The sequence below is a fragment of the Carettochelys insculpta genome, chromosome 6 (genome assembly GCF_033958435.1).
Source record: "Carettochelys insculpta isolate YL-2023 chromosome 6, ASM3395843v1, whole genome shotgun sequence".
NCBI classification, from domain to species: Eukaryota; Metazoa; Chordata; order Testudines; family Carettochelyidae; genus Carettochelys; species Carettochelys insculpta.
In genome coordinates, this window is record NC_134142.1 from 14,852,085 (window position 1) to 14,875,993 (window position 23,909).

General features: G+C 41.7%; 1 protein-coding gene across 1 annotated transcript in view; it reads left to right on the plus strand.

Annotated features, from left to right (window-relative positions):
* Positions 1 to 23,909, plus strand: part of PRKCH (protein kinase C eta) — a 187,121-nt gene that overhangs the window by 84,938 nt on the left and 78,274 nt on the right. The window contains exons 6-9 of the mRNA XM_074998675.1: positions 969 to 1,098; positions 2,811 to 2,938; positions 5,653 to 5,796; positions 6,723 to 6,896. Of these exons, the coding sequence (XP_074854776.1) occupies positions 969 to 1,098; positions 2,811 to 2,938; positions 5,653 to 5,796; positions 6,723 to 6,896 (576 nt within the window). The remainder of the gene's footprint in view (positions 1 to 968; positions 1,099 to 2,810; positions 2,939 to 5,652; positions 5,797 to 6,722; positions 6,897 to 23,909) is intronic.

A 23,909-nucleotide genomic window follows, 5' to 3' on the forward strand; every position in this document is an offset into this window, starting at 1 on the left:
GATAAATCAGAGGCCAAAATGTTGATAAGAAGTTGTGAGGGAGGAACCAGAATGGATAATTCTGGAAGACCTGAGAAGACTAATACCATGTACTAAAAATCATACAGAGATTCAGCATTTTTAAATACCTTTATTTTTCATATGACATGTAAGCTTATAATGTTTACTGCTGATTCATTAACAGCAAAGTGCAATAATTTGTATTCACTACTAAAATGGCTTGATAGTTGCCATCATGTGCCAACAATGCCCAGATGCTTTGTATATTGGACAGACTTCAAACTCTCTTAGGCAGAGAGTTAATGGGCCCAAAACAGACATAAAAACACTCCTGATCCACAAACCAGTCAGCCAACATTTTAATGGAGTGGGCCATTCTGTTAATGACTTAAAAGTCTGTGTTTTACTGAACAGGAGTTGTCAGAACAGTCTTGAAAGAGAGGCTGCTGAACTCTTTTTTATACTCAAATTCGACACATTAACATGTGGTTTGAACCAGGATGTGATTTTTCTGGGTCATTATAGGGGCTCTTTTGCATACTTGGCTTAATCTAACTCTTGACTTCTTCCTCCTTCCCCCTCCCCCATCCCTATACTCTCTGATTTGCTCACCTTGATCATTTTTTTCCTGATTTGTCAACCTTGATTACTATTTTTGGTTCTCTGTACCTTAAGTATTGAGTCTGTTCTGGTATGGCTATGGTCTGAAGAAGTGGGTCTGTCCCCTGAAAGCTCACCAAATAGATTACTTTGTTAGTCTTTAAAGTGCTACTTGACTGCTTGTTTGTTTTGATAGTATATAGACTAGCACGGCTTTCTCTCTGTTTCTTTCAGAACTGGGACTTTTTAAAAAATAATTCTGCAGTTGCTCCTAATGCTTTTATGTTATTGTACTTTGTATTAATAAAATCAGCTCAATGTATGCACTGATTTTTTCTGCCCTGTGTTTCTTTTTGATTCCTTCTCAGGTTTCTGAACAAAGATTTGGAATCAACATTCCCCACAAATTTAGAATCCACAACTATAAAGTACCAACCTTCTGTGACCATTGTGGTTCTTTGCTGTGGGGCATAATGCGACAAGGACTGCAGTGTAAAAGTATGTAAACCTTATTTTTCGTGCTTTCTTAGAATAACCTCTATGGATGTGTGGAAAATCAAAGAGTTGATGGCACAATTTCCTCTATCTTTCAGCTTAGGCTATTGAAAGAGTATTACGTTCCTCTCTAGTCCATGGATAAAAGTGATGCATAGCTCTTGTTTTACAAAGGTGAAATAACAAGAAGCCCTGTGGTACCTTATAGTCTAACAGTTTGACTGGAGAATAAGTTTTTTTGTGGGCAAAGACCCACTTCATCAGATGCACTTTGTCAGTGGGTCTTTGCCTACAAAAGCTTTTGCTCCAATCATTCTGCTCGTCTATAAGGTTCCACAGGTCCTTTTGTCGCTTGTTTGTGCAGGTACAGACTAACATGACTACACCTGTGATCCTTGTCAAGCTGAAATGATTATTCTAATTTCTACCATCTGTCCAAATTTTCTTTCACTCACACAGCTTATGGGTACAGTAGAAAAAGTACTAACAAGGGAAAAGTCATCAGTATTTGTTTATTAACACGTCGCTTTGTCACATAGCTGGTTGTCTGCAAAGCCTTTTCTTTAATTTAGCCGTTGTTTGATGACTGTTTATTGTCAAGCCATTTAAGTAACAAATGCTCTGTCTCCATTTGCCTTTAACTCCCCAGTGCTGTGTGTATGTGTGTGTGTGTTTAAAATTCTTTTGAAAAATATGGATGTAAAACTAGATAATTGTAAATTAGAGTTGAGCAGACATTTTAGACAAAATATTTTTTGCCACAAAATGTGCAGATTCAGATTAAATGAAACATGCATTTTTGTCTCAAATTAGCTGAGTGGTTCATTGTTGTTAGTAGTAGTTAGTTTAATATTTAATATTTTAAGATCAATTGAAGCAAGTTTCTACATATCATTTCAAAATTTAAAAAATCCAAGGTTTTGCTTCAAAAGTTTTGAAACAGAATGATTTTAATTTTATTATTTTAAGGCTCTTTTTTTTCCAACTAAGTGAAATATTTTGTTGAATACAAAAGATCTTTTTTTTTAAACATTTTGGTTCACTGATACTGCTTTTAAAATTTTCAGTTTGCCCAATGAATTGAAATATTATTTATTTTCCCAGCTGTTTTGTAAGCGGCTGTTGAAGTGTGTCACTAGATTCCTTGGCATCCTGGAGCTAATTTATATGAATGGGTATTGCTGTAAAATAGCGTATGAACCCCTTGAGCCTTCCATGCTCAGATGTGTACACAAATGAACACATGACCAGACTGCACCATATGGGATAGTTTCAAGTAAACAGTCTCTTAATTTACATAGACTTGTTCTATCATAGGAGCTCTGATCCTGCTTCCACTACACGTTCCTTTGGCAAATGTCTTTTTGGCTTCAGTAGCACAAGATCAAGGCAATAATGTAGATGATCAGGAGGGAAATCATAGAAATTTAGGGTTGGAAGGGCTTTCAAGACGTCATCTAGTCCAAGTCCCTGCTCAAAGCAGGAGCAACCACAGCTAAATAATTCCAGCCAGGGCTTTGTCAACCCTAGCCCTAAAAAGCTCTATGGATTGAGATTCCTTCCTCTTCTAGTAATATAGTTTCCCTAATATCTTACCTAGACCTCCCTCACTACTTTAGTCCTTTAACCCATGCTATTTTTCAGCACTAACTTTCTGAACCTTTATCTCAGCATTGTTCCAATTGTTCATTTGTTTTTATTTTTCACTCCTTCAGTGTGTAAAATGAATGTACATATCAGATGCCAAGCCAACGTGGCGCCCAACTGTGGGGTAAATGCAGCAGAACTGGCCAAAACCTTAGCATGCATGGGCCTACAGCCAGGAAACATTTCTCCAAATTCGGTGAGACATTTCTCCTTTTTTTTAACCATAGTTTTCAGCTGTGTCATTCACTTGCAACTGCCAGAGAAGCTGAGGGCTTTGGTTAGAATGAGAGGCATTAAGGGGCAATTTGTCTTTCGTTCTGTGACGTTCAGCAAATGCATCACTTCACCTTGATGGTGAATGTTCAGTTTCAGAGCTTATGTTGGCAAAGGCTTTGATGTGTGTTTCTTCCTGTTAGATTAGTGTAAAATGTGGCAAAATCAAGGGCCCTGTTCTCTTCCCACACTTACAGCAGTTGAGCTGTTGATTGGTACAAATGAAAGGAGAAGCCAGTTTAAAATTTTGTTTAAAGGTCAGTGTTGTTCAGGGACGTGGCCACTAGCAAATAGGCTGATAGCCTTGTGAATAGAGCAGGAGTTCTAGTTCTTGTCCCAGTTCTGCCACTGGTTTTCTGGCTGATCGTGGGCAAATCACTGCATCTTCCTCTGTCTCGGTGTAGCCAACTAATAAAATAAGGATTCTGGATGCTCAGCTTTTTTTGCACAGAGCTTTAACATCTATGGATGGGAAATGCTATATGAGAACAAGATATTATTTACTGAAGTTAGTCTACACTTCCAGGGAGATCCAAGTCAGGGTCAATCTTCCAGAGTTTGATTTCACGCATCTGGTAAAAGATATGTGAAATCAATCTATGTGGGGTCGGCAGTTAACCCCTGTACTCCTTGCTATTGCAAGGAGTAAGGGAGGTTGCCAGGATAAATGCTCACATCAGTCTTCCTTAGTGAAGACAGTCAGGTAGGTTGATTTCTGTTATATCGATTCTAGCTACACAATTGCTGTAGCTAGAACTACATATCTGAAATTGACTTTCAAGTCTAGTGAAGACCTGCTGTAGATGAAAAGCTACTGCTGTCCCTTCAGCCAACAGATCATATAAATAGGAGAACTCGCCAGGGATATAAAGGGTTCTATAAAGCCCCTCTCCTGCAGACGTTATACACACACCTAATTTTGAGTATTTGAGTCCTGTTGTGCCTAAGAGTTTGCAGGATTGGGGGCTGAGTGTGCACTGTGTAATCATGTATATTAAAATATTCTATAATTTTTAGACTGATATACATTTTTATGTAACAGAATGTTCAAATGACTGTAAATATTTTTGAAAATAAGCCAGGCTGGCCAAGGTGGGAAGGGCCAAATGAAGCAGTTTGCTCTGAGCCTTCCCCTCATTTTAGGAGTCTGGCATATCCAGAGGACAATATGATTATTGAATGAAACACCTCTACTACACAAAACTCAGATATACTACATGAATTCCAAAGATGACAAATGCAGAAAATGGAAAAACTGTTTATAGTGCTGTGATAAACTCCATATAAAAGCAGGAGACCCTGTTGCAGTACTTTCTGTGCAGCCTGCATGTGAGACTGTCACAATCTTTGAATTGTTTGAGCATTTGTTTATTACTGAGCTCTAGGGAAGACACTGCTGAAGACACTCCAGCTGATGTAAAATGTCCTTGGGGTTTTATGAAGAGAAAAGCTACAATTCTACATGAAGATCATTCATATTCAGGAAAAAAAGATTAAAGAGTGTCTGTATATAAGTAGAAATAAGCTAAGGTAAAAAAAACCCATTTGTCTGCCTGACTATTCTGTTAGTGCATGCTGGACACAAAATATCTGTGCCCTGGTATACAGTGGGCTTTCCTAATTCTTTGTGAAGTCAAGGCTGCACTTAAGTTATTAGAGCTGATGACTTTTGCCAATGTACGAGAGTTAAGTTCCTCTAGCTCTATTTTTGCTAAGGATTTGTGGATTTTTTCCAAATAGTTTTGTTTCATTCTGCATGGCTGGATTTTCAGTTACTCTAACATTGGCCTTGTCAGAGGTCTCATTGTGCAACTGAGAATTTTGGTTTGCATGGAACAGTCACAAGGTGGAGCTCAAGAAATCAGTGTGTGTGTGACTTAGTTCAAATGATAAAAAAAAAAAAAAAGCAAGAGTTTCCATTATTTTCTAAGTATTTGGGACTTGTCTATGCACCTGCATATAAAGAACCATGAACAGAAAGCCCTGGATATTGACTTGATATAACTACTGCAAAAGTAATAGCTGTAGAAAGATATTGATACCGACAGTATTCTTGAAAACATAAGGGACACGCCATCAAAGTGGATCTGTTCTTTAGTTAGGGAGGAGACAGCTCCAGTGGAATTTATGTTGAAGGCGGAAGACTCCAGCCCAGCGACAGGGAGGTAGCTTGGAGTGGGAAGGGAGGCTGAGAGGACGTGGCTTAGACGCAGATCTTTTGGGTTCCAAATGTAGTGAATACCATATATGCTGCAAGGTATTAGGTAGCCATATTTATAAATCTCCCTGCAATTTAGATGGGAGACATGGAGGTTTTCTCATGGATCTCTCCCATTTCCAAAGCAGAGAGGTCAGGCTTGTCCGTTGGGTTTAGCAAAGTGACTTTACAAGGTAAAACACAAAGAGCAAGAACCCAGTTCTGATGTTTCGTGATGGCTGTTGCCATTGGCAGGTGGGCTTGTTGCACAAGATGTCTGTGGTGATATTATGCCCAACTTATTTGCCATTTCAGCGACAGTACAATGTGGCTGAGCACAGCAGCTGCCTCCAGACAGATATACGTCATTAGTAAACACAGTGGCATGTCATATGTGGGATATGGTTTTCAGAAAACTCAAGAGTTATTTTCCTCTGCAGAAATTAGTTTCAAGGTCCACGCTGAGGCGCCCCAGGAAAGAAAGCCCAAAAGATGGCAACTGTGTGAGTGGAAGTTCAGCAAGCAGGCTCGGGATCAAAGACTTAACCTTCATCCGAGTGTTGGGAAAGGGCAGTTTTGGGAAGGTGAGTTTTATTCCTGGCTCTTCAAGAAGGGGTGCTGGTGGTGGTATTTATTGTTTTAATGACTCCCAAGTACATAAGGTGCTTCCCAACACAGATAAAAGGTAAGACCCCACTCAGGAGAAGCATGACAGGAAATCAGTTGGGGGGCTGCATGGCAGCTCAGCACATATGAATATCTGGATGATTATACATAAAGGATGCAGAAAGATCAGCTAAGGAGGGAAATGGGGGGGAGAGAGAGGGAATGTAAACCAGACACAAACTGAAACATTGCCTATGACAAAAAAGGAAAACAGCCCCAATCGGAAGAATAATTTTAACATGCAAGGTAGCATAAGAGCTGGCAAATACATTGCTGCTTTAGTGCTCCCTTGTGCAAAGTTTCCTTGGGCAGGTGAATTTTTTCTTTAAAGGATGCCATGTGTTAGTGTAGGAGCTCAATGTGGTTCAGATCTCACTCTCCATCTACATGCAAACTTGCGCCTACTTTTTTCCTTGGTGCCTCAGAGCAAGTGGCACAGTCAGAATCAGTGAATGGGCCAAACTGTGCAGCAGAGTAGGACAAAAGGCACTACTTATTGTGTGTTTTTTGGTAGAGGATTCCGGCTGGCACTTGGGAGGATATTACTGGGCAGATCTAAGAGAAATTTGCTGCCATTTATAGCACTGAGCAAGCTACATGCCAGTATCTACCAGCTAAGGCCTGCTATTGTGGCAGCACACATGCCTGCTAGGTTTGTCACTATATGGTTACACTGGTGACCACCACACCTGCTGACATTGACTTCCTTGTGCCTAATGCCTCCTTGTGTGCTGCCTGCCATCTCCTACCAGGTGAGCTGAGAGGCCCCTGTGTCCTCCTGCCATACATATCAGGGAGAGGGCAGGATTTAGTTTGTACAGTTCACTCTTCTGCTTTGGTTTAGGTGATGCTTGCCAAAGTGAAAGCGACCGACCAGCTGTATGCAGTGAAGGTGCTGAAGAAGGACATTATTCTCCAGGATGACGATGTGGAATGCACCATGACTGAGAAGCGCATCCTGTCCCTGGCAAGAAGTCACCCCTTCCTCACCCAGCTTTTTTACTGCTTTCAGACTCCTGTGAGTATGGAGCAGCTTCCACATAGCTCCCTGGATGCTAGGCAGCGTGGCCAGGGAAAATAGAGTCGTCTTGAGTATTTATCCTCCCCAGGTATAAGCAGTGCTGAGTGTATAGTGCAACATCCACAGACAGTTCCTTCACAACTTGCTGTAGGCGCAGTTTCTCTATTCCACTGACAGGAGTAGGGGCAAGGCAAAGGTTCCAGCAAGTTCCACACCTAACATCAACATCCCCACTGATGTGGCACAATCCCACCTCAGTCCAAGCTCCTTAACAAAACTGCAGTGGCAAGGAAAACATGCTGTGCCATGTTTCCTGGAAACAAAGCCTGTGCCAGTGTTATTCTGCTGGCATATTTCCATCCTCCCTTCTCCTCTTAATCTTCTGAACTGGTTAGTGAGGGGTCTCTGGCCTGGAGAGTCTCGTTAGAGAATGAAATGACGCTGAGCAGGCTCCACTCCATGGCACAACTCTGCAATCTCAACAAACTAAATTTTGGGGCAGGAAAAAACCCTGTTGGATCATTCTAGCTCGTACAGGGTCTGCTCAAAAGACCACTGAAACCAACAGAAAGATTCCCATTGACTTTAGTGGGCACTGGGCAGACCAGTGTAGAATAGCTCTGTTTCAATATGGAGATGTATGTTGGATAAGCAAAACCATCTTTCCCATTTTGATCCAAGTACCGACTGTACTGAAGCTCTTTCAGACCACTACAACTCATTTCTAGCTATTACGAATCTGTCTCCTACTGACGGCTAATAGAGCCTGCCTTTCCCCTCAGAGGGTTGCGGAAGAAATTATCCTTTAATCACACGTATTGCACTGCTGCTTTGGGAATCTCTGACAGCGAAGGAGTGCATTCTGGCAGCAACCAGACTGATGTTTGTTTTATTTGATTGGCACAAAAGTCAATGCAGAGAGCTCGGGCAACATGCCTGCTTGGAGTAGAGCTCTGGTTAGTTTCACCCAAGAAATGGAGGAGAGATTTTTCTTGGTGTTTATATATTTCACAAAGCAACCTGTCTAATGTGTCAAATAGAAATATGGTTGGAAAGGTCTGAAAATGTTAGCTATTACTAGAGCTCAGATCTACTTAGATGGGACTTTGTGTCATTAACTGATAACCTACTTTGCCATGACTTTATTTAATTAAAATGTTTCCCTGGAGAATGTCCCAAGCTGAAAGATTAGTTAGTTTTAAGGGTTGTTCTGGAGCAGCAATAAACATCTGTAAACCTACATTAAATTAAAACAAAATAATAGAGACACTAAAACTAAATAGATTTTCAAATTAACATCGTTAATTGTGATCAGTATTGCTTGGGCCAAATTCTGGACTCAGCCATGCCTGCTGTAACCCTGAATAATCAGATTTAACAAAAATCTAAAGAAGTGGGTCCTATCCATGAAACCTTTTTACCTAATAAATAAAATTTAGTCTTTAATGTGCTACAAGACTCTCTTTTTTGTGAGGCTACAGACTAACATGGCAACCTTTCTGAGCAGATTTATGTTAGTTTCTGAGAGCATGGGTGGGTCCTTTTGCTACAACAGAGATACATTTACTCATTGGGGTGAAATTTACGTCTCTGCATAAGACAGTTAAATGATCAAAATGGGTTTAGGGGGACTAAAGTGATGGAAAGTCTTTATGCTTAGTCTCTGCACGGGGTTAATTTCTTCCCGTATTCATTTCTGTTTTTCCTACACAGTTATATTAATAAAGTTTAATTGCCTAGTTTTTAAATTACATTGTCATCTATTAATCAGATAGATTTTCGAAACTTAAACAGTACATTACAGTTGCAAATAAAAATAAGGTCATTTTATGTGCAATGCAGAGTTCACTCATCCCAGTCCCCATTTTCCTGCACCCGCTCATGCATACAGCATATATTGCCACACATAATGTGTGCCCTAAGTTCAGAAAACGGATGCAACAGGATTATGCTTAGAAAAAAATAAGTCCGTTGCTCACCAGCAGCGGCAAGGGGTTTGAGGGCAGCTCACCTCCATTTCTAAATGATAAGGTGCCAGACGTCTCATTAGAAATCTGAAAATAACACATTTTGAGGGCTTGTCAAATTTTACAGAAAATGAAGAGCCTGATCCTGAAACATGCTGAGCTCCCACATCTCCTCTGGGGCTGCCCATTTTACCTTTTTTTTTTTTTTTTAAATTTAGTCCTAATCACAGAATTTCTGTATTTGAAAAATATATTAATGAGCATAAAAAGGCTGTTATAGCATAAATGTACACAATGCATTGCCTGCAATAGGGCTTTCCGATGATGAAGGAGAATTCACTATAAAAAAATATATATGAAATACCCTCAAGCTTCAAGAGTGGATGGACGAAAGCTGCATTGGGGATATTGGTGAATGCAGGGCCCATCTGATCATCTAGACCCCAATATAAGATTTGGATGCAGTCAGGCAAACTGTGTTGCAAGTTAGGAGCAAAGCATAGGTAACTGCTTTGCAGCTGATTAGAGAGAGAGTTTGTTTCTTTATAAGAACCTCTGCCTCTGTTGTCAATCATTTTCTCACTTTTTGGGTTGTTTCAGTGCAGCACCTAGCCCAGGGGGGCTTTGGTCCATTCAAATAATAAATACTAGTAATGACCCTGAAAAGGCCTTGCTCTGTTCTCTAGATCTGATTGACCCTGATGCAATTGACCTGCTGTTTTCAAAAGGATAGGTTTTTACCACTGGGTGGCAGGAGTACACTTTTAGCCACAATGGGTCACATATTTTTGGTTTAATGAAGAAATGTTAAACCTGCAAGAGGTTAATGAGGAAACTTATCCGTGCTGTTCCTTGCTTATCTTGTGTCTTTTAACTCCCACAAATGGATAGGGAGGGTGAAGGACCTTTGTTTTTCCTCTTTCTTTAGTCCCTGAATTCAGTGAACTCAAATTCCTTGCATAGGGTAATTTTTAGGCACATTGAAACTGAGCTTGAGGGGATGTCTGTTCTTTGAAGTTCACCATTCCATTTGGCATTTTTAATGCTGTTCACTGTTTATATAGTCACACATCTTTACCTGATGGGTGATTTCTACTTAGTCTGATGCAGTTACCCTCTCTTTCTATAGGGATTTGAGCCATGCCATTGAATTGCATAGAGGATTATACCCCCACCATGGTATCCTATATAGTGTGCTACCTGGCCCTAGAGCTGACCTGGGAATTTGCACAGGGGACTGAAGGTATTAGTTCCTTATTGTCCATGATCGCTAAAGAATACTCTTATGTCTGTTTGATGATATGGACACTATGCAAATAAATACCAGTGACCAGGGCAGTATAAATACATTCCTAGACTGAGTGAGAGAGATTATAAGGATGTAGACAAGAATTTAGATTAAGGGGGTTAGTTTGGCCTGGAATGTATTAACCAAATATGTTTGCATAAACACAACCCATTTTCTTGGGAGCTGAGGGACTGTTATTTCTGTGAGGATGGTTGATTTTTAAATTCTTTGTCCCAACAGCCATTAGAGTGACAGGCAAGATCCATTTCCTGTTCAAATTGTATCCAATGGCACCCAAGTTAATGCTTCTAGGTTTTGCTCCTGTTGCCCTCATCCCTTTCTGTTACTGAGCACACAGTACTTTCAGAGGCCTCTGTCCTTCTGAGGTGCTATTTCAGGCACTGTCCTTGTTAGCAGGACTGCAAATCTGGTCATGCTGTGGCTTTATTTTCCATATCCTTACCCTGCCAAGTGCTGAAACAGAGAGCTGTGAGTGTGTCATTCCAAAAGTAGAGAGACCTTGGTTCTTGGCATTGGCACATGCTTTTCTGTAATGAACACCTTCTCAAATGATAGTTTACAAATAAGGGTACTCTTGAAGTCAAGAATTCTAGGAGAGCTAATCACTGAATAGTAACATTTTGCAAAGCCAGGAGGCTTTGTAAGACACACAGACTTCTGCCCCTTCTAAAAACGCTAGCTGATGTCATGCCACTAAAATTACTGAACAGCCAGTGAAAGTTACTCGTTTGCCTCAAATGGCTCCCATGGTATTCAGTTTGTTTTTTTAGAATGAACACAACCATTTTGTCACACATCTCACACGTCCCAGCAGATGAGCCTGTCCTCAGCTGCCCTTACTTTTAAAAAATTAACGTAGGCTGAACTTGAATCTGTGCATTTGTTACATAAGGGTTCTAGCTGTGAGTACTTTTTAAAGGGACACCTTCAGTTTTGTTTTCTCCAAGATTGCATAACATTTGGAGCCAGCACCGAGGCTGGTTTGGGAATCTAGCAACCACCCTGAAATCAAAGGTTGACAGTCCCGGGGGCAGAAGCCTGAGTAGCTGAGATGAGAAACTCGAGAATGCCACTTAGCCTTCTCTCAGTCAGAGCCCTCCCTCAGCCAGAGGGGAAAGCGTCATGATACAGGCCTTGCAGAGTGCAAGTTGCAAAGTATATAGGAAAGAAAAGGAAAAAAAATGGAGGTTCTCTGTCTGAAAAAGGCTCATAGGAATAATTGGTAGGTCTGAGTAATTTATAGATACCTAGAGTGCAAATGTATTGGGTCTGTTCTTGCCGAGTAGATCTTTCTATTTCTCTCTGTGGCAGTGGCAGGCAATGAGTCTGCTACTCATCCAAGTGACCACTATGTTAGAACACCACCAGCTTGGGGTGTTTTCTGGTCAGGGGGATTCATTAAGATTCGGAATGAAGTGAGGAGAAAGGAAAATAGATCAAAGGGCATAGCCTGGCATGAAAATGGACAATGATTGGGGTTTACCATGTCGATTACCTAGGTGGAACAGGGTCATTGGAAATGTTTGCAGGGGTGAAGGGTGAGCAGACAGCATGGATAGAGGGAGGGAGAAAAGAGCTGGGGGCTTGGAAAGTCTCCTAGATCACATCTGTCTAAAACAGCTGTGGCAGTGGGTCACCTGAAACAGAAGCTATTGTGGAACTCTAGCACAAATAATATAACATGGTAAATATACTTACTCACTGTAATTCCATCCAGCCTGGGTTTCTGGGTGGGATTTGGGCTGTTGTTGTTGCAGGGCAGGAATAGGGTTGTCTCTTTACCTGGTTGACATCAGGGTCCTGAATCCTAAGAGATCTTTGTTCTCAGGGGAACTGTTCCCCACTGGCCTCTTCATGCTTATCCTCTGAGGAGTGTTGCTGGTTGTCCTTGGGGGGGATGGAGAAGAGGAGTCAGAAGCTTCCAGAATCTTCCTGGGTTGCATGGTTATGTATTTAGGCAAAATCCTACCCAGTTCCTTAGAAAATTAGTAGGTTATAAGTCCCTTGCCAGATTATTTCTGGTCATCTTTGGTTTTAGTATTGGTTCACTGAGCTGCTTTCTCTTTATCTGGCCTTGCTCAACAGCAACATCAGGTGCACATGAACAGCAGAGCAAACTGTTTCAACTTGCAGCAAATGTAGTGCACTTCAGAAAAGGACTCCGTAGTTTTTGATAAATGCAGAGTTGGTGCACTGTGATGGATTCCACTTTGTGTACGCAAGCATTTTTTGACTGGATTTACTTGACTTAGTCTGGTTTTAACCCCTTGTGTAGACAAGCACTCAGCCACAATATTTGGCTTTGGCTAAGAGTTACGAAGAACAGAGTAAGAACGTCCTGCTTCTAGCATGACATGTTCCAAGAGGTTTGGTAATGTTTGTCGTTCCTTTGAAAGGCCAGAAAGTGAATCATTGTTAGGGGCCTGCTACAAAACCCTTGTAAATCAGATTGTAGCTGAGGTAAGTTGCTGCATTGCAGCTAGGCAAGCCCCAGTAGTTTGCAGGGATAGTATAATCTGTGGCTACCACCGACGCTGGAGTATAAATTGGTTTAGAGGATACTGCATGAGTGTCAAAAGCAAGGCAGTCCCTATCCAATGTGTGGATTGGCTCCAATTCATGGACTAGTACATAATTTTTACAGGAAACATCTGATCCTATCTGTGAATCTTGCTGCATGTCCTGACTTAAATTGGTGCCATGTGAACAATAGCCCTCTCTAGGTATTAATATGGTGATTGCTACAGCTGTGCTTTAATTACCACTTCTGCTGGCTAGCATGGCTCTCGGGAACTGTGCGGACAAGCAATTTTTGATAGGCAAATGATGTTATAACACCATTTCATAGGTCCCATCTACAATGGCTTATTACACATTTTAGCATTTTGTCAAACACAAGCTACCCCTATTATGCTTCATGCAAAAGTAACCGGATGATGATAGTGTCTGTATCATGCAGGAGATCAGATTGAAAGATCCTTCTGGCATTGGAATATATGACTCTGTGGCATAGGACGGTTTGAAACTGGAACAATTTACTAACTGTTTGTGTGGCTGGGAGCCAGCTCATGTTGAAATTAGTGCTATTGGCCAGTTGTGAGGCAGGGGTAATGTGCTTTCGGCTGATGGAACAATGTCCAGTGGTTTCCAGGTGACATTTAAGAGGTTGGCACACATCTGCCCCCTCAGGCCACATTTTCAAAGTGACTATTGAATGTCTTAAAATTTGGCAGCCCCCTGATTGGAAAGTTATTGAGTCTAGTTTCGGATGTGCTGAGCACCACATCTCCATCTGAACCTGGTAGGAGCAGAAGGTGCTCGGGAGTTCTGAATTCAATCCAGAGTCTTGTGCCAGGAACTGATGCACCTAAACCCAGTGGCTGCTTTTAAAAATGTGTTTGCAAGCACCATGGTCCCAGTTACTCTTAAAGAGGCCTCTCTCCTTGTGTGATCCTATGGCAGCTGCAAAAGTGCATGCACTCTGCAGTCTCTGGTTTGAATGAGAAAGGTTGGTGGCTGGACATATTCAATCAAATGCCCTTGATTCTCAGATTGGTTCCTCTTCGAGAGCCAAGAGAACCTGAATTTTTGACCTGCCAGAACTGCTGAAAGTGCTACATAATTTCCCATACTCCCTACAGGGGGACATATGTAGTGAGGGAAGAATATTTTGTTTATGATGGGTGACTCAGAGAGTTTTTTTGGCATGTGTTTTTTTTGGTATGTGGTATTGCATAGGCCCGTACATTTTGGGATTTGTTTTATTAAATGAAATAGAAATGAGTAAGCAGCAATACAAATCATCTCTTTGTGTGCATTCTCTGTAGAATTTTATGACCAAGAATCTTTGTGTCATTTAAGATGTGTTTGTTTAAGATGTATGTGGTCTCAAGGGAGTGCCAGGAGTAACCTACAGTTTGCAGGACAATTACCTTTCACAGGGTGGCCAGACTGTCAATTGGAGTTGGGCCTAATCTCACCTGTGACTGACCAGTTATTTCTAAACTGAAATTGAGCACTTGATCATAAAAAAGACAAGAAGTGATTCGGTAGAAGAGGATTGCTGCAGGAGTGGGATGGATTCCTGTTACAGGCCTCAAGACCAGGGCCTAAGGAGAGAGAGAAGCAGCCTGATTAGGTGAAGACCAAGAACAGCTTTGTTTAACTTCTGTGTTGAAGAATAAAACTGTACCTCCAAGGAAGGGCATGAACAGACTCGTGGGCATGGCATTAGCCCATCCTGGACTGGGGCAACCAGACACTGTGTATCTCAAAGGGTACAGAGAGATGAATGTGATTAACTTGAAACCTCTTAAAATTGCTGCAGCGGACAAGTTTGCCACAACACAGAAGGGGTTAAGAAAATACACAGAGGTTCTGCTTTATTAGGATGTATATTTGTGCGCAAAGTGTTAACTGATTCCCAAAGATGCCGAGTGCCTATAGCTCCCATTGACTTTAACTGGTGTTAATACTCAGCACTTCTGAAAGACAGGCTTAGTGTTAATACTGCACTGTGTAGAACATTGCACACACAGTGACCTTTGCTCAGAGAGACGCTGGAGAAATCTTACAGGAAGCTGGACAGAACCAGTTCAATTGTCTTTGCCTCAGGGAGCGCCCTTATGCTCAGTTGCTTTAGGAGTGCTGTATATGGAAGTTGGTCTTTTGCCTGCAATCAGCAGTGTAAAATAACAAAGCACTGTCAGATGATGAATCAGCAGTTCCTGGAGCTGGAGCAGTGTCGTCAGTAATTCATTGTTGTAAGTGCTAAGAACAGGCCAAGAGAGAGAAACTGATCTGTGTTTCTCAGAAATGTATTAACTAAATATAAACTGGGCAGGCCCCTTAGATTAAACTAATCTACTGACTGGAAATCCTCAGTCCTCTCAAAGACAGCCACTATGTATGATTTTTCTAGCTTTGGAGAAATAAATGCAGCATGCGGTTTACTTTATAATTTCTGAAACGTGTTAGTTTTTCATTATGCCTTCATTTGCTCAAAAATAAATAAATCACAGCAATTCAGTGTTTAGTTTTACAACAGCTCATTTGTGTTTGTGCTGTACCAATAACTTGAGAGCTATATAATATTATTGGCATGTTGCAATTTGATTTCTTCTCCTAGCCATAAATTGTTGCTGATAGCAGAATGAATTTACGGAGTGATTGAAGTATGCAAATAAATTGTCCCATATAATCACAACAGAATCAGTTCGCTATTCATTAATTGCTGCGTTTTTGTAGTCCTTGCCTCTGTCCACAAGATTTCCAAATGGCTGGCTAAGTGCTCTGATGTAATTAATTTGAAGGTATTAAAGAACTTTAGCTGATGTGTAGAAATGGTTCCTAGGATGGGATTGTGGGGAGTGGATGGCGTATCTCTGTTTAATGTTACTCTGATTAGAAAGCAGAGGCCTTGAAGATTAGTATACCTCCATTCAGTCAGCTGGGAGCTGGCTCCAAAATTAAATTTAATCCAGAGCACTTCTTAAAGAAAGTTTTTATTTATGATTTGTCTCCCTCATTCCTTCCTTGTACTCCTGATCCCTTCTTACTCTGGACTGCTGCCATTCTATGAACCCATTCTCTGTAACTGTGCAAACCTCTTACTTTAGAATGTCAGAGCTCATTAGGATACAGGACTGGTTTAGTGGGCATGGTGAGGTTAAGTTTAAAAGTGGATCAGTCAAATTATTGTCTCAAATAACTTTTTTGGGAAAATCAAGTGACATTTTCACAGTAAATCACTTGGTCTGCTCCTGTTCACTCTCTACGATTGCATCTGGATTCTGTGGGTGTGTCTATGTAGCAAAGTTATTTCAGAATAATGGCCGCTATTCCAAAATAACGTGGCGAGCATCCACACAGCAAAACCTTTGTTTCGAAATAGTGGATGGTTTATTTCAAATTCTGTAAACCTCACTGTATGAGGAATAGCAGATATTCTGAAATAGATATTTCGGAATAGGGATTGTATAGACAGGGCACAGGGGCTATTTTGAAATAGGGGGCCTCCAGCCCTACCCAGGTGCCCTGCTGGCCAAGCAATGTGGAGGCTTTATTTTGAAATAGTCAAGTGCTATTTTGATACACAATTTGTGTGCTGACACGCTATTTTGAAATCAGCTATTCTGTAAACTCTCTTCCACAATAGCTTATTCCAAAATAACTCTGCTATGTAGGCATAGCCCATGATAGTAAGAGCACTGCACTGCTAGTGAAGTTTGATATGTGTTTTTCATTAGCATGGTGTTTAGAAAGCAGTTGACAATTTCCAAGTTTCCAGCAAGACTTCAAATGTGTAGGTTTATGTGGGTTTGCAGAGCCTTACACCACTACCTCCTGCTAAAAAAAAAAAAACACACCCAGAAGCTTTGAGGAACTCTGAGATAGACTGTCTGCCCTTGAGACGGCTTTGTAATAATATTTTATCAGCTGTCCAACCCCTACACTTTTTTAATGAACAAATAAAATTCCATTGTTGAGCAAAGACCTGCGCCTGCATTGAGTAGCTTTTGTGCCTTGACTTCCACTGTGCAATGAGTAAACTGCTGAGAACACACTGTGAAAGCAATCTTAATGAGAGAACAGGCAGTGAAAATGTCCCCTGCTCTCTAGTGGAGCCTTTTGACTTTACTTGAGTTTCAGATTGGGCCTGAAATATGTCTACCAGTAAGTTACATGTGCTAGTCATATCCATGGAAATTAGATGCTTACAGCATGGAATTCCACATTCAAGTGGGATTTCTGAACATGCTGGATAACCATAAACCACGTTTCTTCTCCTCCAAATGCTCCCTTATAGGGACCTTACAAGCTTGAAAGTCTTTAGATGATAAAATAAAACTACTCACCATTAAATTTTTCTTAGAAGAGTAATTAAGGATCTGATCCTGCAAAAGCCCCCATGTGAATCAGTAGCTATAAACATCTGCCTTCATGAGTCTCTTACCAGGACTGAAGGCTATGACAACTTCGCAGCGCCTCTAAGAAGTGCAGCTTAAGGACAGAAGGATCTAACATGGCTTTAAACCACCTTTGCACCCTCTAAGTCCTGGGCTGCTATGTAGGGGTGGAGAGATCTAGGGGACTAATTAAGTACAGCAGTCTCCTTGGAGCTTCCCTGTGGACCCTATGAGAATCTCTGCAGCACTCTGATGCATATCTGCCCTGACACTCTCCTGGTACACCCCCTATGCAAGAGCAGCGTTCCTGAGGAGCTTACGGTTCTCTCACTTCATTCCTGCATCAGGGGAATTGTTTCTTGTCCTGAACTGGGATTTTTAGGCCCTGTTGATGCCACTCCAGCCTTTTGACTCTGCGTAAAGGGGTCCAAGCACAGGTGAGGATTTCACTGCAGAAGTTTTCATCATTCAGCGTCTGATCGGATTAGACTGCCTCGGTTAAATGACACAGATCTCACACAGCTTGTAACCAGTTTGTGTGTGGACACTAACAGTGTTATACCTGTGTTATGCTGTAGCTAGACTTGGCCAGAAATTTCCCAACAGAGTGATTTTCTGATGGACTATGTCATCTTGTTTTGCTAAATGTAAATTGTCGTGGAAAAATTCCAATTTTATTGAAACAAGAATTTAGAGTTTTCCTACTGGGAAAATTGAAATCAGGTCTCCTAATATGGGAGGTATCTTGTTAATTTCATTTTCTGATGGAAAGCTTTGTCCTGTTTTGGGATTTTTTTTTCACCCCACAATAACATGAATTTTTTTGTAGGCAGGGATCCCTGTTTTCCAGCTAGCTCTAGCTGTAACTGTGTCTGTAGAGTGTTATAGACATGTGGTTATAGATTGTTGTGCAAGTAGATTTTAATTGTTACTGACATACGGGCAACTTGGGGGGGCACAAGTCTTCCACGTGTAAGAACCCCCTTTACATGATCTCTTGCCCGTCACTAGCCTGAGCTCCCACACTCTCCCCATCCCCTTCCCATTCAGTGTTACTGGTGTGGGAGCTCTCCTCTGTCCTCCCACTGTGCTGGATTTGATTTCTGAACTGCAGGGCTCTCCAGAACTGCAGTAGTGAAAGTAGCATGCTGGCGGCTTCTCTGGCACAACTATACTACCTCCACCCTGTCAATCAGCAGGTCTGAACAGACTCTGAAAGGAAGGAAGGAGATGCAACTGGATGGAGGTCTGTGGGCACTACAGGCACACTAGCAGCTCTGTGTTTTGCTCCTGTGACTTTCTGGTGTGACGTGGTGGCAATTAATATCTTAAAGGTGCAGCATATCAGACCGTACCGATCTACTTGCACCATTCGTATAACAGGCTTTGGAGACCAGGTGTATCTCACCTGCTGTTCCAGGCTATGCCACTATAACTTATTCTCACAGGCAGATTCTGCACACTCCTATACCTCAGACAGTCCTATGTTTCCGTTCCCCTATTCCTTCCTGAGTCAACTCACTCAGTGTCCCAGCCACATATCTTGAGGAGTATGTCTACACAGCCTGAGAGTAGCAGGGCTTATGCCAGTGTTCTTATAATAGTCATGTAGACAGTATTTGGAAGTTATGGCTGGACCGGACCTCAACTTCTGAAACTCAGTGGAGTGTGAGGGGTGGATTTTAGAGTCTGAGCTCCAGCCAGAGATGTACCTTTCACCTTCACTTATGTGCAAATACCAGCAGGAGCCCTCCTAACCCAAGCCTGTCAGCTTTGACTGAGAGACTCACGTTTGTGGGTTGGGAACACATGCTCTTAATCCTAATCCTGCAAACTACTCAGTACCCACACAGACCTGCCTAGTAATTCACCCAGAACAACTTGCAGAATTGGGCCAAACTGGAAGGAATCCCCTTCAAAGCCCTACAGTGCTTTTCCAACCAAAAAGTGGGAGGTGTATCTGAGTTACATGAGGCCCTCTCTTAAGGCACAAAGCATGTATAAAGGTGGTTACAAGGAGGAGGGAGAAAATTTTTCTCCTTAACCTCTGATGATAGGACAAGTAGCAACAAAGGCTTAGGTTGGACATGAGGAAAAACGTCCTAATTGTCATGGTGGTTAAGCACTGGAATAAATTGCCTCTGGAGATTGTGAAATCTCCATCATTGGAGATTTTTAAGAGTAGGTTAGTCAAAAACCTGTCAGGGATTGTGTAGATGGTGTTTGGTCCTGCCATGGGTGCAGGGGACCAGACTTGATGACCTCTTGAAGTCCCTTCCTGTTCTGTGACTTTGATTCTCTGTAGTTCCCACAGTACTCTTGATTAGACCTGGGAATTTTAGCGAAGTGAATATATATATCTATTCACTTAGCCTATATATATATATATATATATGTATATATATATTTACCAGAAATGCAGATTTGGATCAATGAAAACTATTCACAAATTTGATTTGAATTCAGTGAATAGTTTTGACTGGGAAACAAATGGAGGAGGGGTCAGAAAAATTTCATTGTGGTGCCAACCAAAGCATTTTATTTGGTCTGAAACTATTTTTTTTTGTCACTTTTGGTTTTGTCAAAAACTTTTTAAGAATTATATACCTGATCCCAGCTGCTTTTTGTTTTTGGTTTGACCAGCACTGTTATTTCCCCAGCTCTGTTCCTAACATTTTTCAGCTTGGCAAGCAATAAACTAAGTTCTCCTGCAGAAGAATCTACAACATTCACCTCTGGACGCTGGCCAGCCTCAAAACAAAACCATATGATGCTGGTCACTTTATTTGACTAAATTGTTTCTTTAATTTACAGTAACATTTGGCATTGTGGCTTTTGTTCAGCTTGAGTCTCATCCAAAATGGTGCAACAGTATTTCCTGTTGTGGCTGCATTGCTGTGAGGCCTTGAAGTCATTGTTTCCTGTTGACTTGAAGTCTTAATTTCTTATTATTGGCAGTGTCAAAGATAACAAAACGGGGAAGCTGCTTCTGAGAAACAGCATGTAAAAAGCCCTGAGGAGAATTTCAGCAGTGCCTATCCTCAGCCCATTTTAACTCCCCTGTGTACCCCATTTTAGTACCCATCAAAGGGAAGGCTGTTTTAGGTGAAGACTTTTCCCTCTCCCTCTGCCCCACCTCAGTACAGGGAACATTCTGAAATGAAGACTGGGCAGTTGTGGCTTGTGGAATAGCTCCTTGGGAGCCCTTAGCCTCCAAAACAAGTCGGAGCTGCACTGAGACTGCTCTAACTTGTGCAGAGAGCCCAGCATCTAGGAAGGGAGAAGAGTGGTACAAAGCTCTCAATCTCTGACCAATCGCTAGGTGCGCCAAGCATTGCTGTGGAGTGCCAGAGGATCTACTCCAAAGTTTATTATTAAAGCTATTTGCTGTGTAAAGCCCTTCCACTCCACCCTGATTCACAGATATTTTATAGTAGGCTGATCCCTAATTTTAAGTGGTGTAAATCCCCTTTCTTAAGAAAATGTCATTGTTTCAGAATGCTTATTTTTCTCCTCAGGGTGCTTTTTTACAGATTATTTAGCTGGTCTTTGCATCTTAGCAGGTTGATTGCCCTGCTTGTGAATACCAGTGGAAAATCTTGCTTAGTTTCTGATTTTTAAAACCTTGTACTCTGAGTGGAGCATAGGTCATCTACAAGTCTCCTCCACTTCATTCTGTCTCAGGACAAAAATACTAGCTGACTCCAGGAGTACCCCAGTTGTTCTCCTTCGGTCTCAGTAGATCTTCTCCATATTGTCCGGGGTCTTCCTCTGTTGCGTTTTCCTCGTGGGTACCATCTGAGAGCTTGACAGACTATGCTGGATGATGGTTTTCTGTGAGTGTGGCCTTGCCATCCCCACTTTCTTCTCTTGATTTGAATGTCAAGTGGTTCTTGTCCCGCTCTGTTCCAAAGCTCCTCATTTTTAATAGTCTTCCCATTTGATGTGCAGGATGTACCTCAGGCATCTGTTTATGAATGTCTGTTGCTTGAGATTTTTTAGTACACCAGGGCTACGTCTACACTAGCCAATAATTTCGAAATTGCCATGCAAATGGCCATTTTGAAGTTTACTAATGAAGTGCTGAAATACATATTGAGCACCTCATTAACTTGCAGGCGGCCACGGCACTTTGAAATTGACATGGCTCGCCGCCGCGCAGCTTGTCCAGACGGGGCTCCTTTTCGAAAGGACCCCAGCTACTTCAAAGTTCCCTTATTCCCATCTGCTCATAGGAATAAGGGGACTTCGAAGTAGCTGGGGTCCTTCGAAAAGGAGCCCTGTCTGGACAAGCCGTGTGGCGGCGAGCCACATCAATTTCGAAGTCCCCTTATTCCTACGAGCAGATGGGAATAAGGGAACTTTGAAGTAGCCGGGGTCCTTTCGAAAAGGAGCCTCGTCTGGGTGAGCTGCGCGGCGGCGAGCTGGGTCAATTTCGAAGTGCTGAGGCCACCTGCATGTTAATGAGGCACTGAATATGTATTTCAGTGCTTTGTTAGTAAACTTTGAAATGGCCATTTGCATGGCCATTTTGAAGTTTTGGGCTAGTGCAGACACGGCCAATGTCTCACATCCATACAGCAGCACACTCTTGACACTTGTGTTGAAGATCCGCAGTTTCGTCTTCATAGATATTATTTGTGAACTCCATATGGGATGGAAAGTCTTGAATGCAACTGTTACTTTTCCTCTCCTGGCATTGATATCTTTATCTATTCCTCCATCTTTGCCCATAATACTTCTCAAGTAGGTGAACTGCTACACATCATCTAGGCCATGGGTGTCCAACCTTTTGGCTTGCCTGGGCCGCATTGAGTGAAGAGGAATTGTCTTGGGCCACATATAAAATATATAATATAGTTAATGTATATAAATCACATAATAATGTTAAAAGTTTACGATCTTGTGGGGCCGCATGCGGCCCGTGGGCCGCGGGTTGGACACGCCTGTTCTAGGCCATCCCCTCCCAGTGTGGTGGTGGTGTTATAGGACTAGTTGATCCTCATTGTCTTGGTCTGTCCCTTGTTAATTCTCAGTACAGTCATTGAAGCAGTTTTGTCTAGTGCTGTGACCTTTTCTTCCATGCTTTCATGTCTCCTTCCTTTCACACCGACATCAGCAACAAAATCAATATCCTCTAGCTGTTTGAAAAGTGTCCATTGATGGCCATCTGTTGTCCTGTTCCTAATCCAGTACACTGTGATCAAGAACAGGAAAAGTGACAATAGGCACCCTTGTTGCGAGTGCTGATCTTTCTAATATGGTCTACCGTGCACGTAAAAAGTCAGTTTACAAATGCTGGATTGTGAATAATTTACAATACCCAGCCATATTCTTCTCTGTAGTCAGACCCACAGGACTGATAAATGTTAGTAAATTAGACAATTAATAGCCCTAGCTAAACTGGGGGGTGAGAGGGAAAGAATTGAGTAGGCTGAAGTTACGCCGAAGACTAAATGGTCTCACTGGTAAATCCTGATGTATAGTCTGTGGATGTGAGCATATGCAGTGTCAATTTCTAGTTTGTATGGTTAAAACATGCTCAGAATGTGACCTTAGTGTAACCCATGAATGATGTTTGCTTGGATTTGTGGAAAGCCTGAAACGTTAGTTGCGGACTGCCCTGTTAATTTCAACAGCTATTTAATTCATATGCCAGTGATGATGTTTTAAATACTGCTGTTTTAATGCACCCGTAAGCATGTGGGAAAGGAGGAAAGTATTAGACCATGAACATTTACAGCAACATATCTGAGAGTGTACCCACAAGGAGGTCAGGAAGGACTAGCTGGAAGGGGGGAAGCAGAGCATGTATGAATTAAGATAGCAAGGGATTGCCGTGGCTTCGTTTTCTCACAGTTCAGCATAAAAAAGTGGGAAACTCCCTACTACTTCAGTCACTGTTTTCATAACTGCAAACCTGGTACATTTGGTGCTGATGAATTAAATAACTTCATGTGGGCAACGTGGCAGGAAGGGAGTTTTAAGGAGTAATTTGCATGAACAGGTGAGTGGTAGCTTAGTGAGCAGACTTATGTAGGATGGATGGTTCTTTGTGCAGCAATCAGTGTGGGGGCGGGGGGGGAGAGAGAGGCGTAAAAGAAATGTCAAGGATGGTATAATTAGCAAGGTGCAGGGATCTAAATTTTATCAGATTTCACCACAGTGTATGTTCCTTCTTCTTGCTCAGTGTCCTTCTAAGGGCTTGTCTACACTGAGAAGCAAGTTCAGAACAAATTTGAATGTGATTTTTAAAATGCAACAGCAATTCTCAGCTAACTTCCTGTGTGCATATGTGTATTCCCTATTATGACTACTTTCTATGCAGTATAGCTTAATCCAGTGTGCCTTGAAAGCATTATTAGCTTATTGATGTAGTGGCAAGATTCCTTTCAGATCAACTTCTACCTTTCTCAAATCAGAAGAGTTGGTTATTCTTAACCACTGAGTCCATGGAGCATTAGCTTACTAATTTTAACACTAGGTTCTTTTCAGGGTAACTCTCAAATTGTCAGTATTTCTCAGATGGGGAGAGCTGATTATACCTCACTGATCAGTAGTGTATTCTTTCACCCGGAACTAAGTACATGTGGATTAGAGGAAACCTCACAAAGGCATTTTTAGTATGGAATAGGAGCGTCCTCATAGGGAGCTAGTGTGCAATAGATATTCCAGGCTATTTCTTCCTGGGGACAAGTCCTAAGGTCAGGCCAGAGCAAAACAGTGAAGGCTCATTGCCATTTGTATGGACTTCATGCAGCGTTTAAAGCTCTTGGGGTTTGATCACTTTCCACGCTATAGTGCAAATGCTGGCTGAAATTTTTTA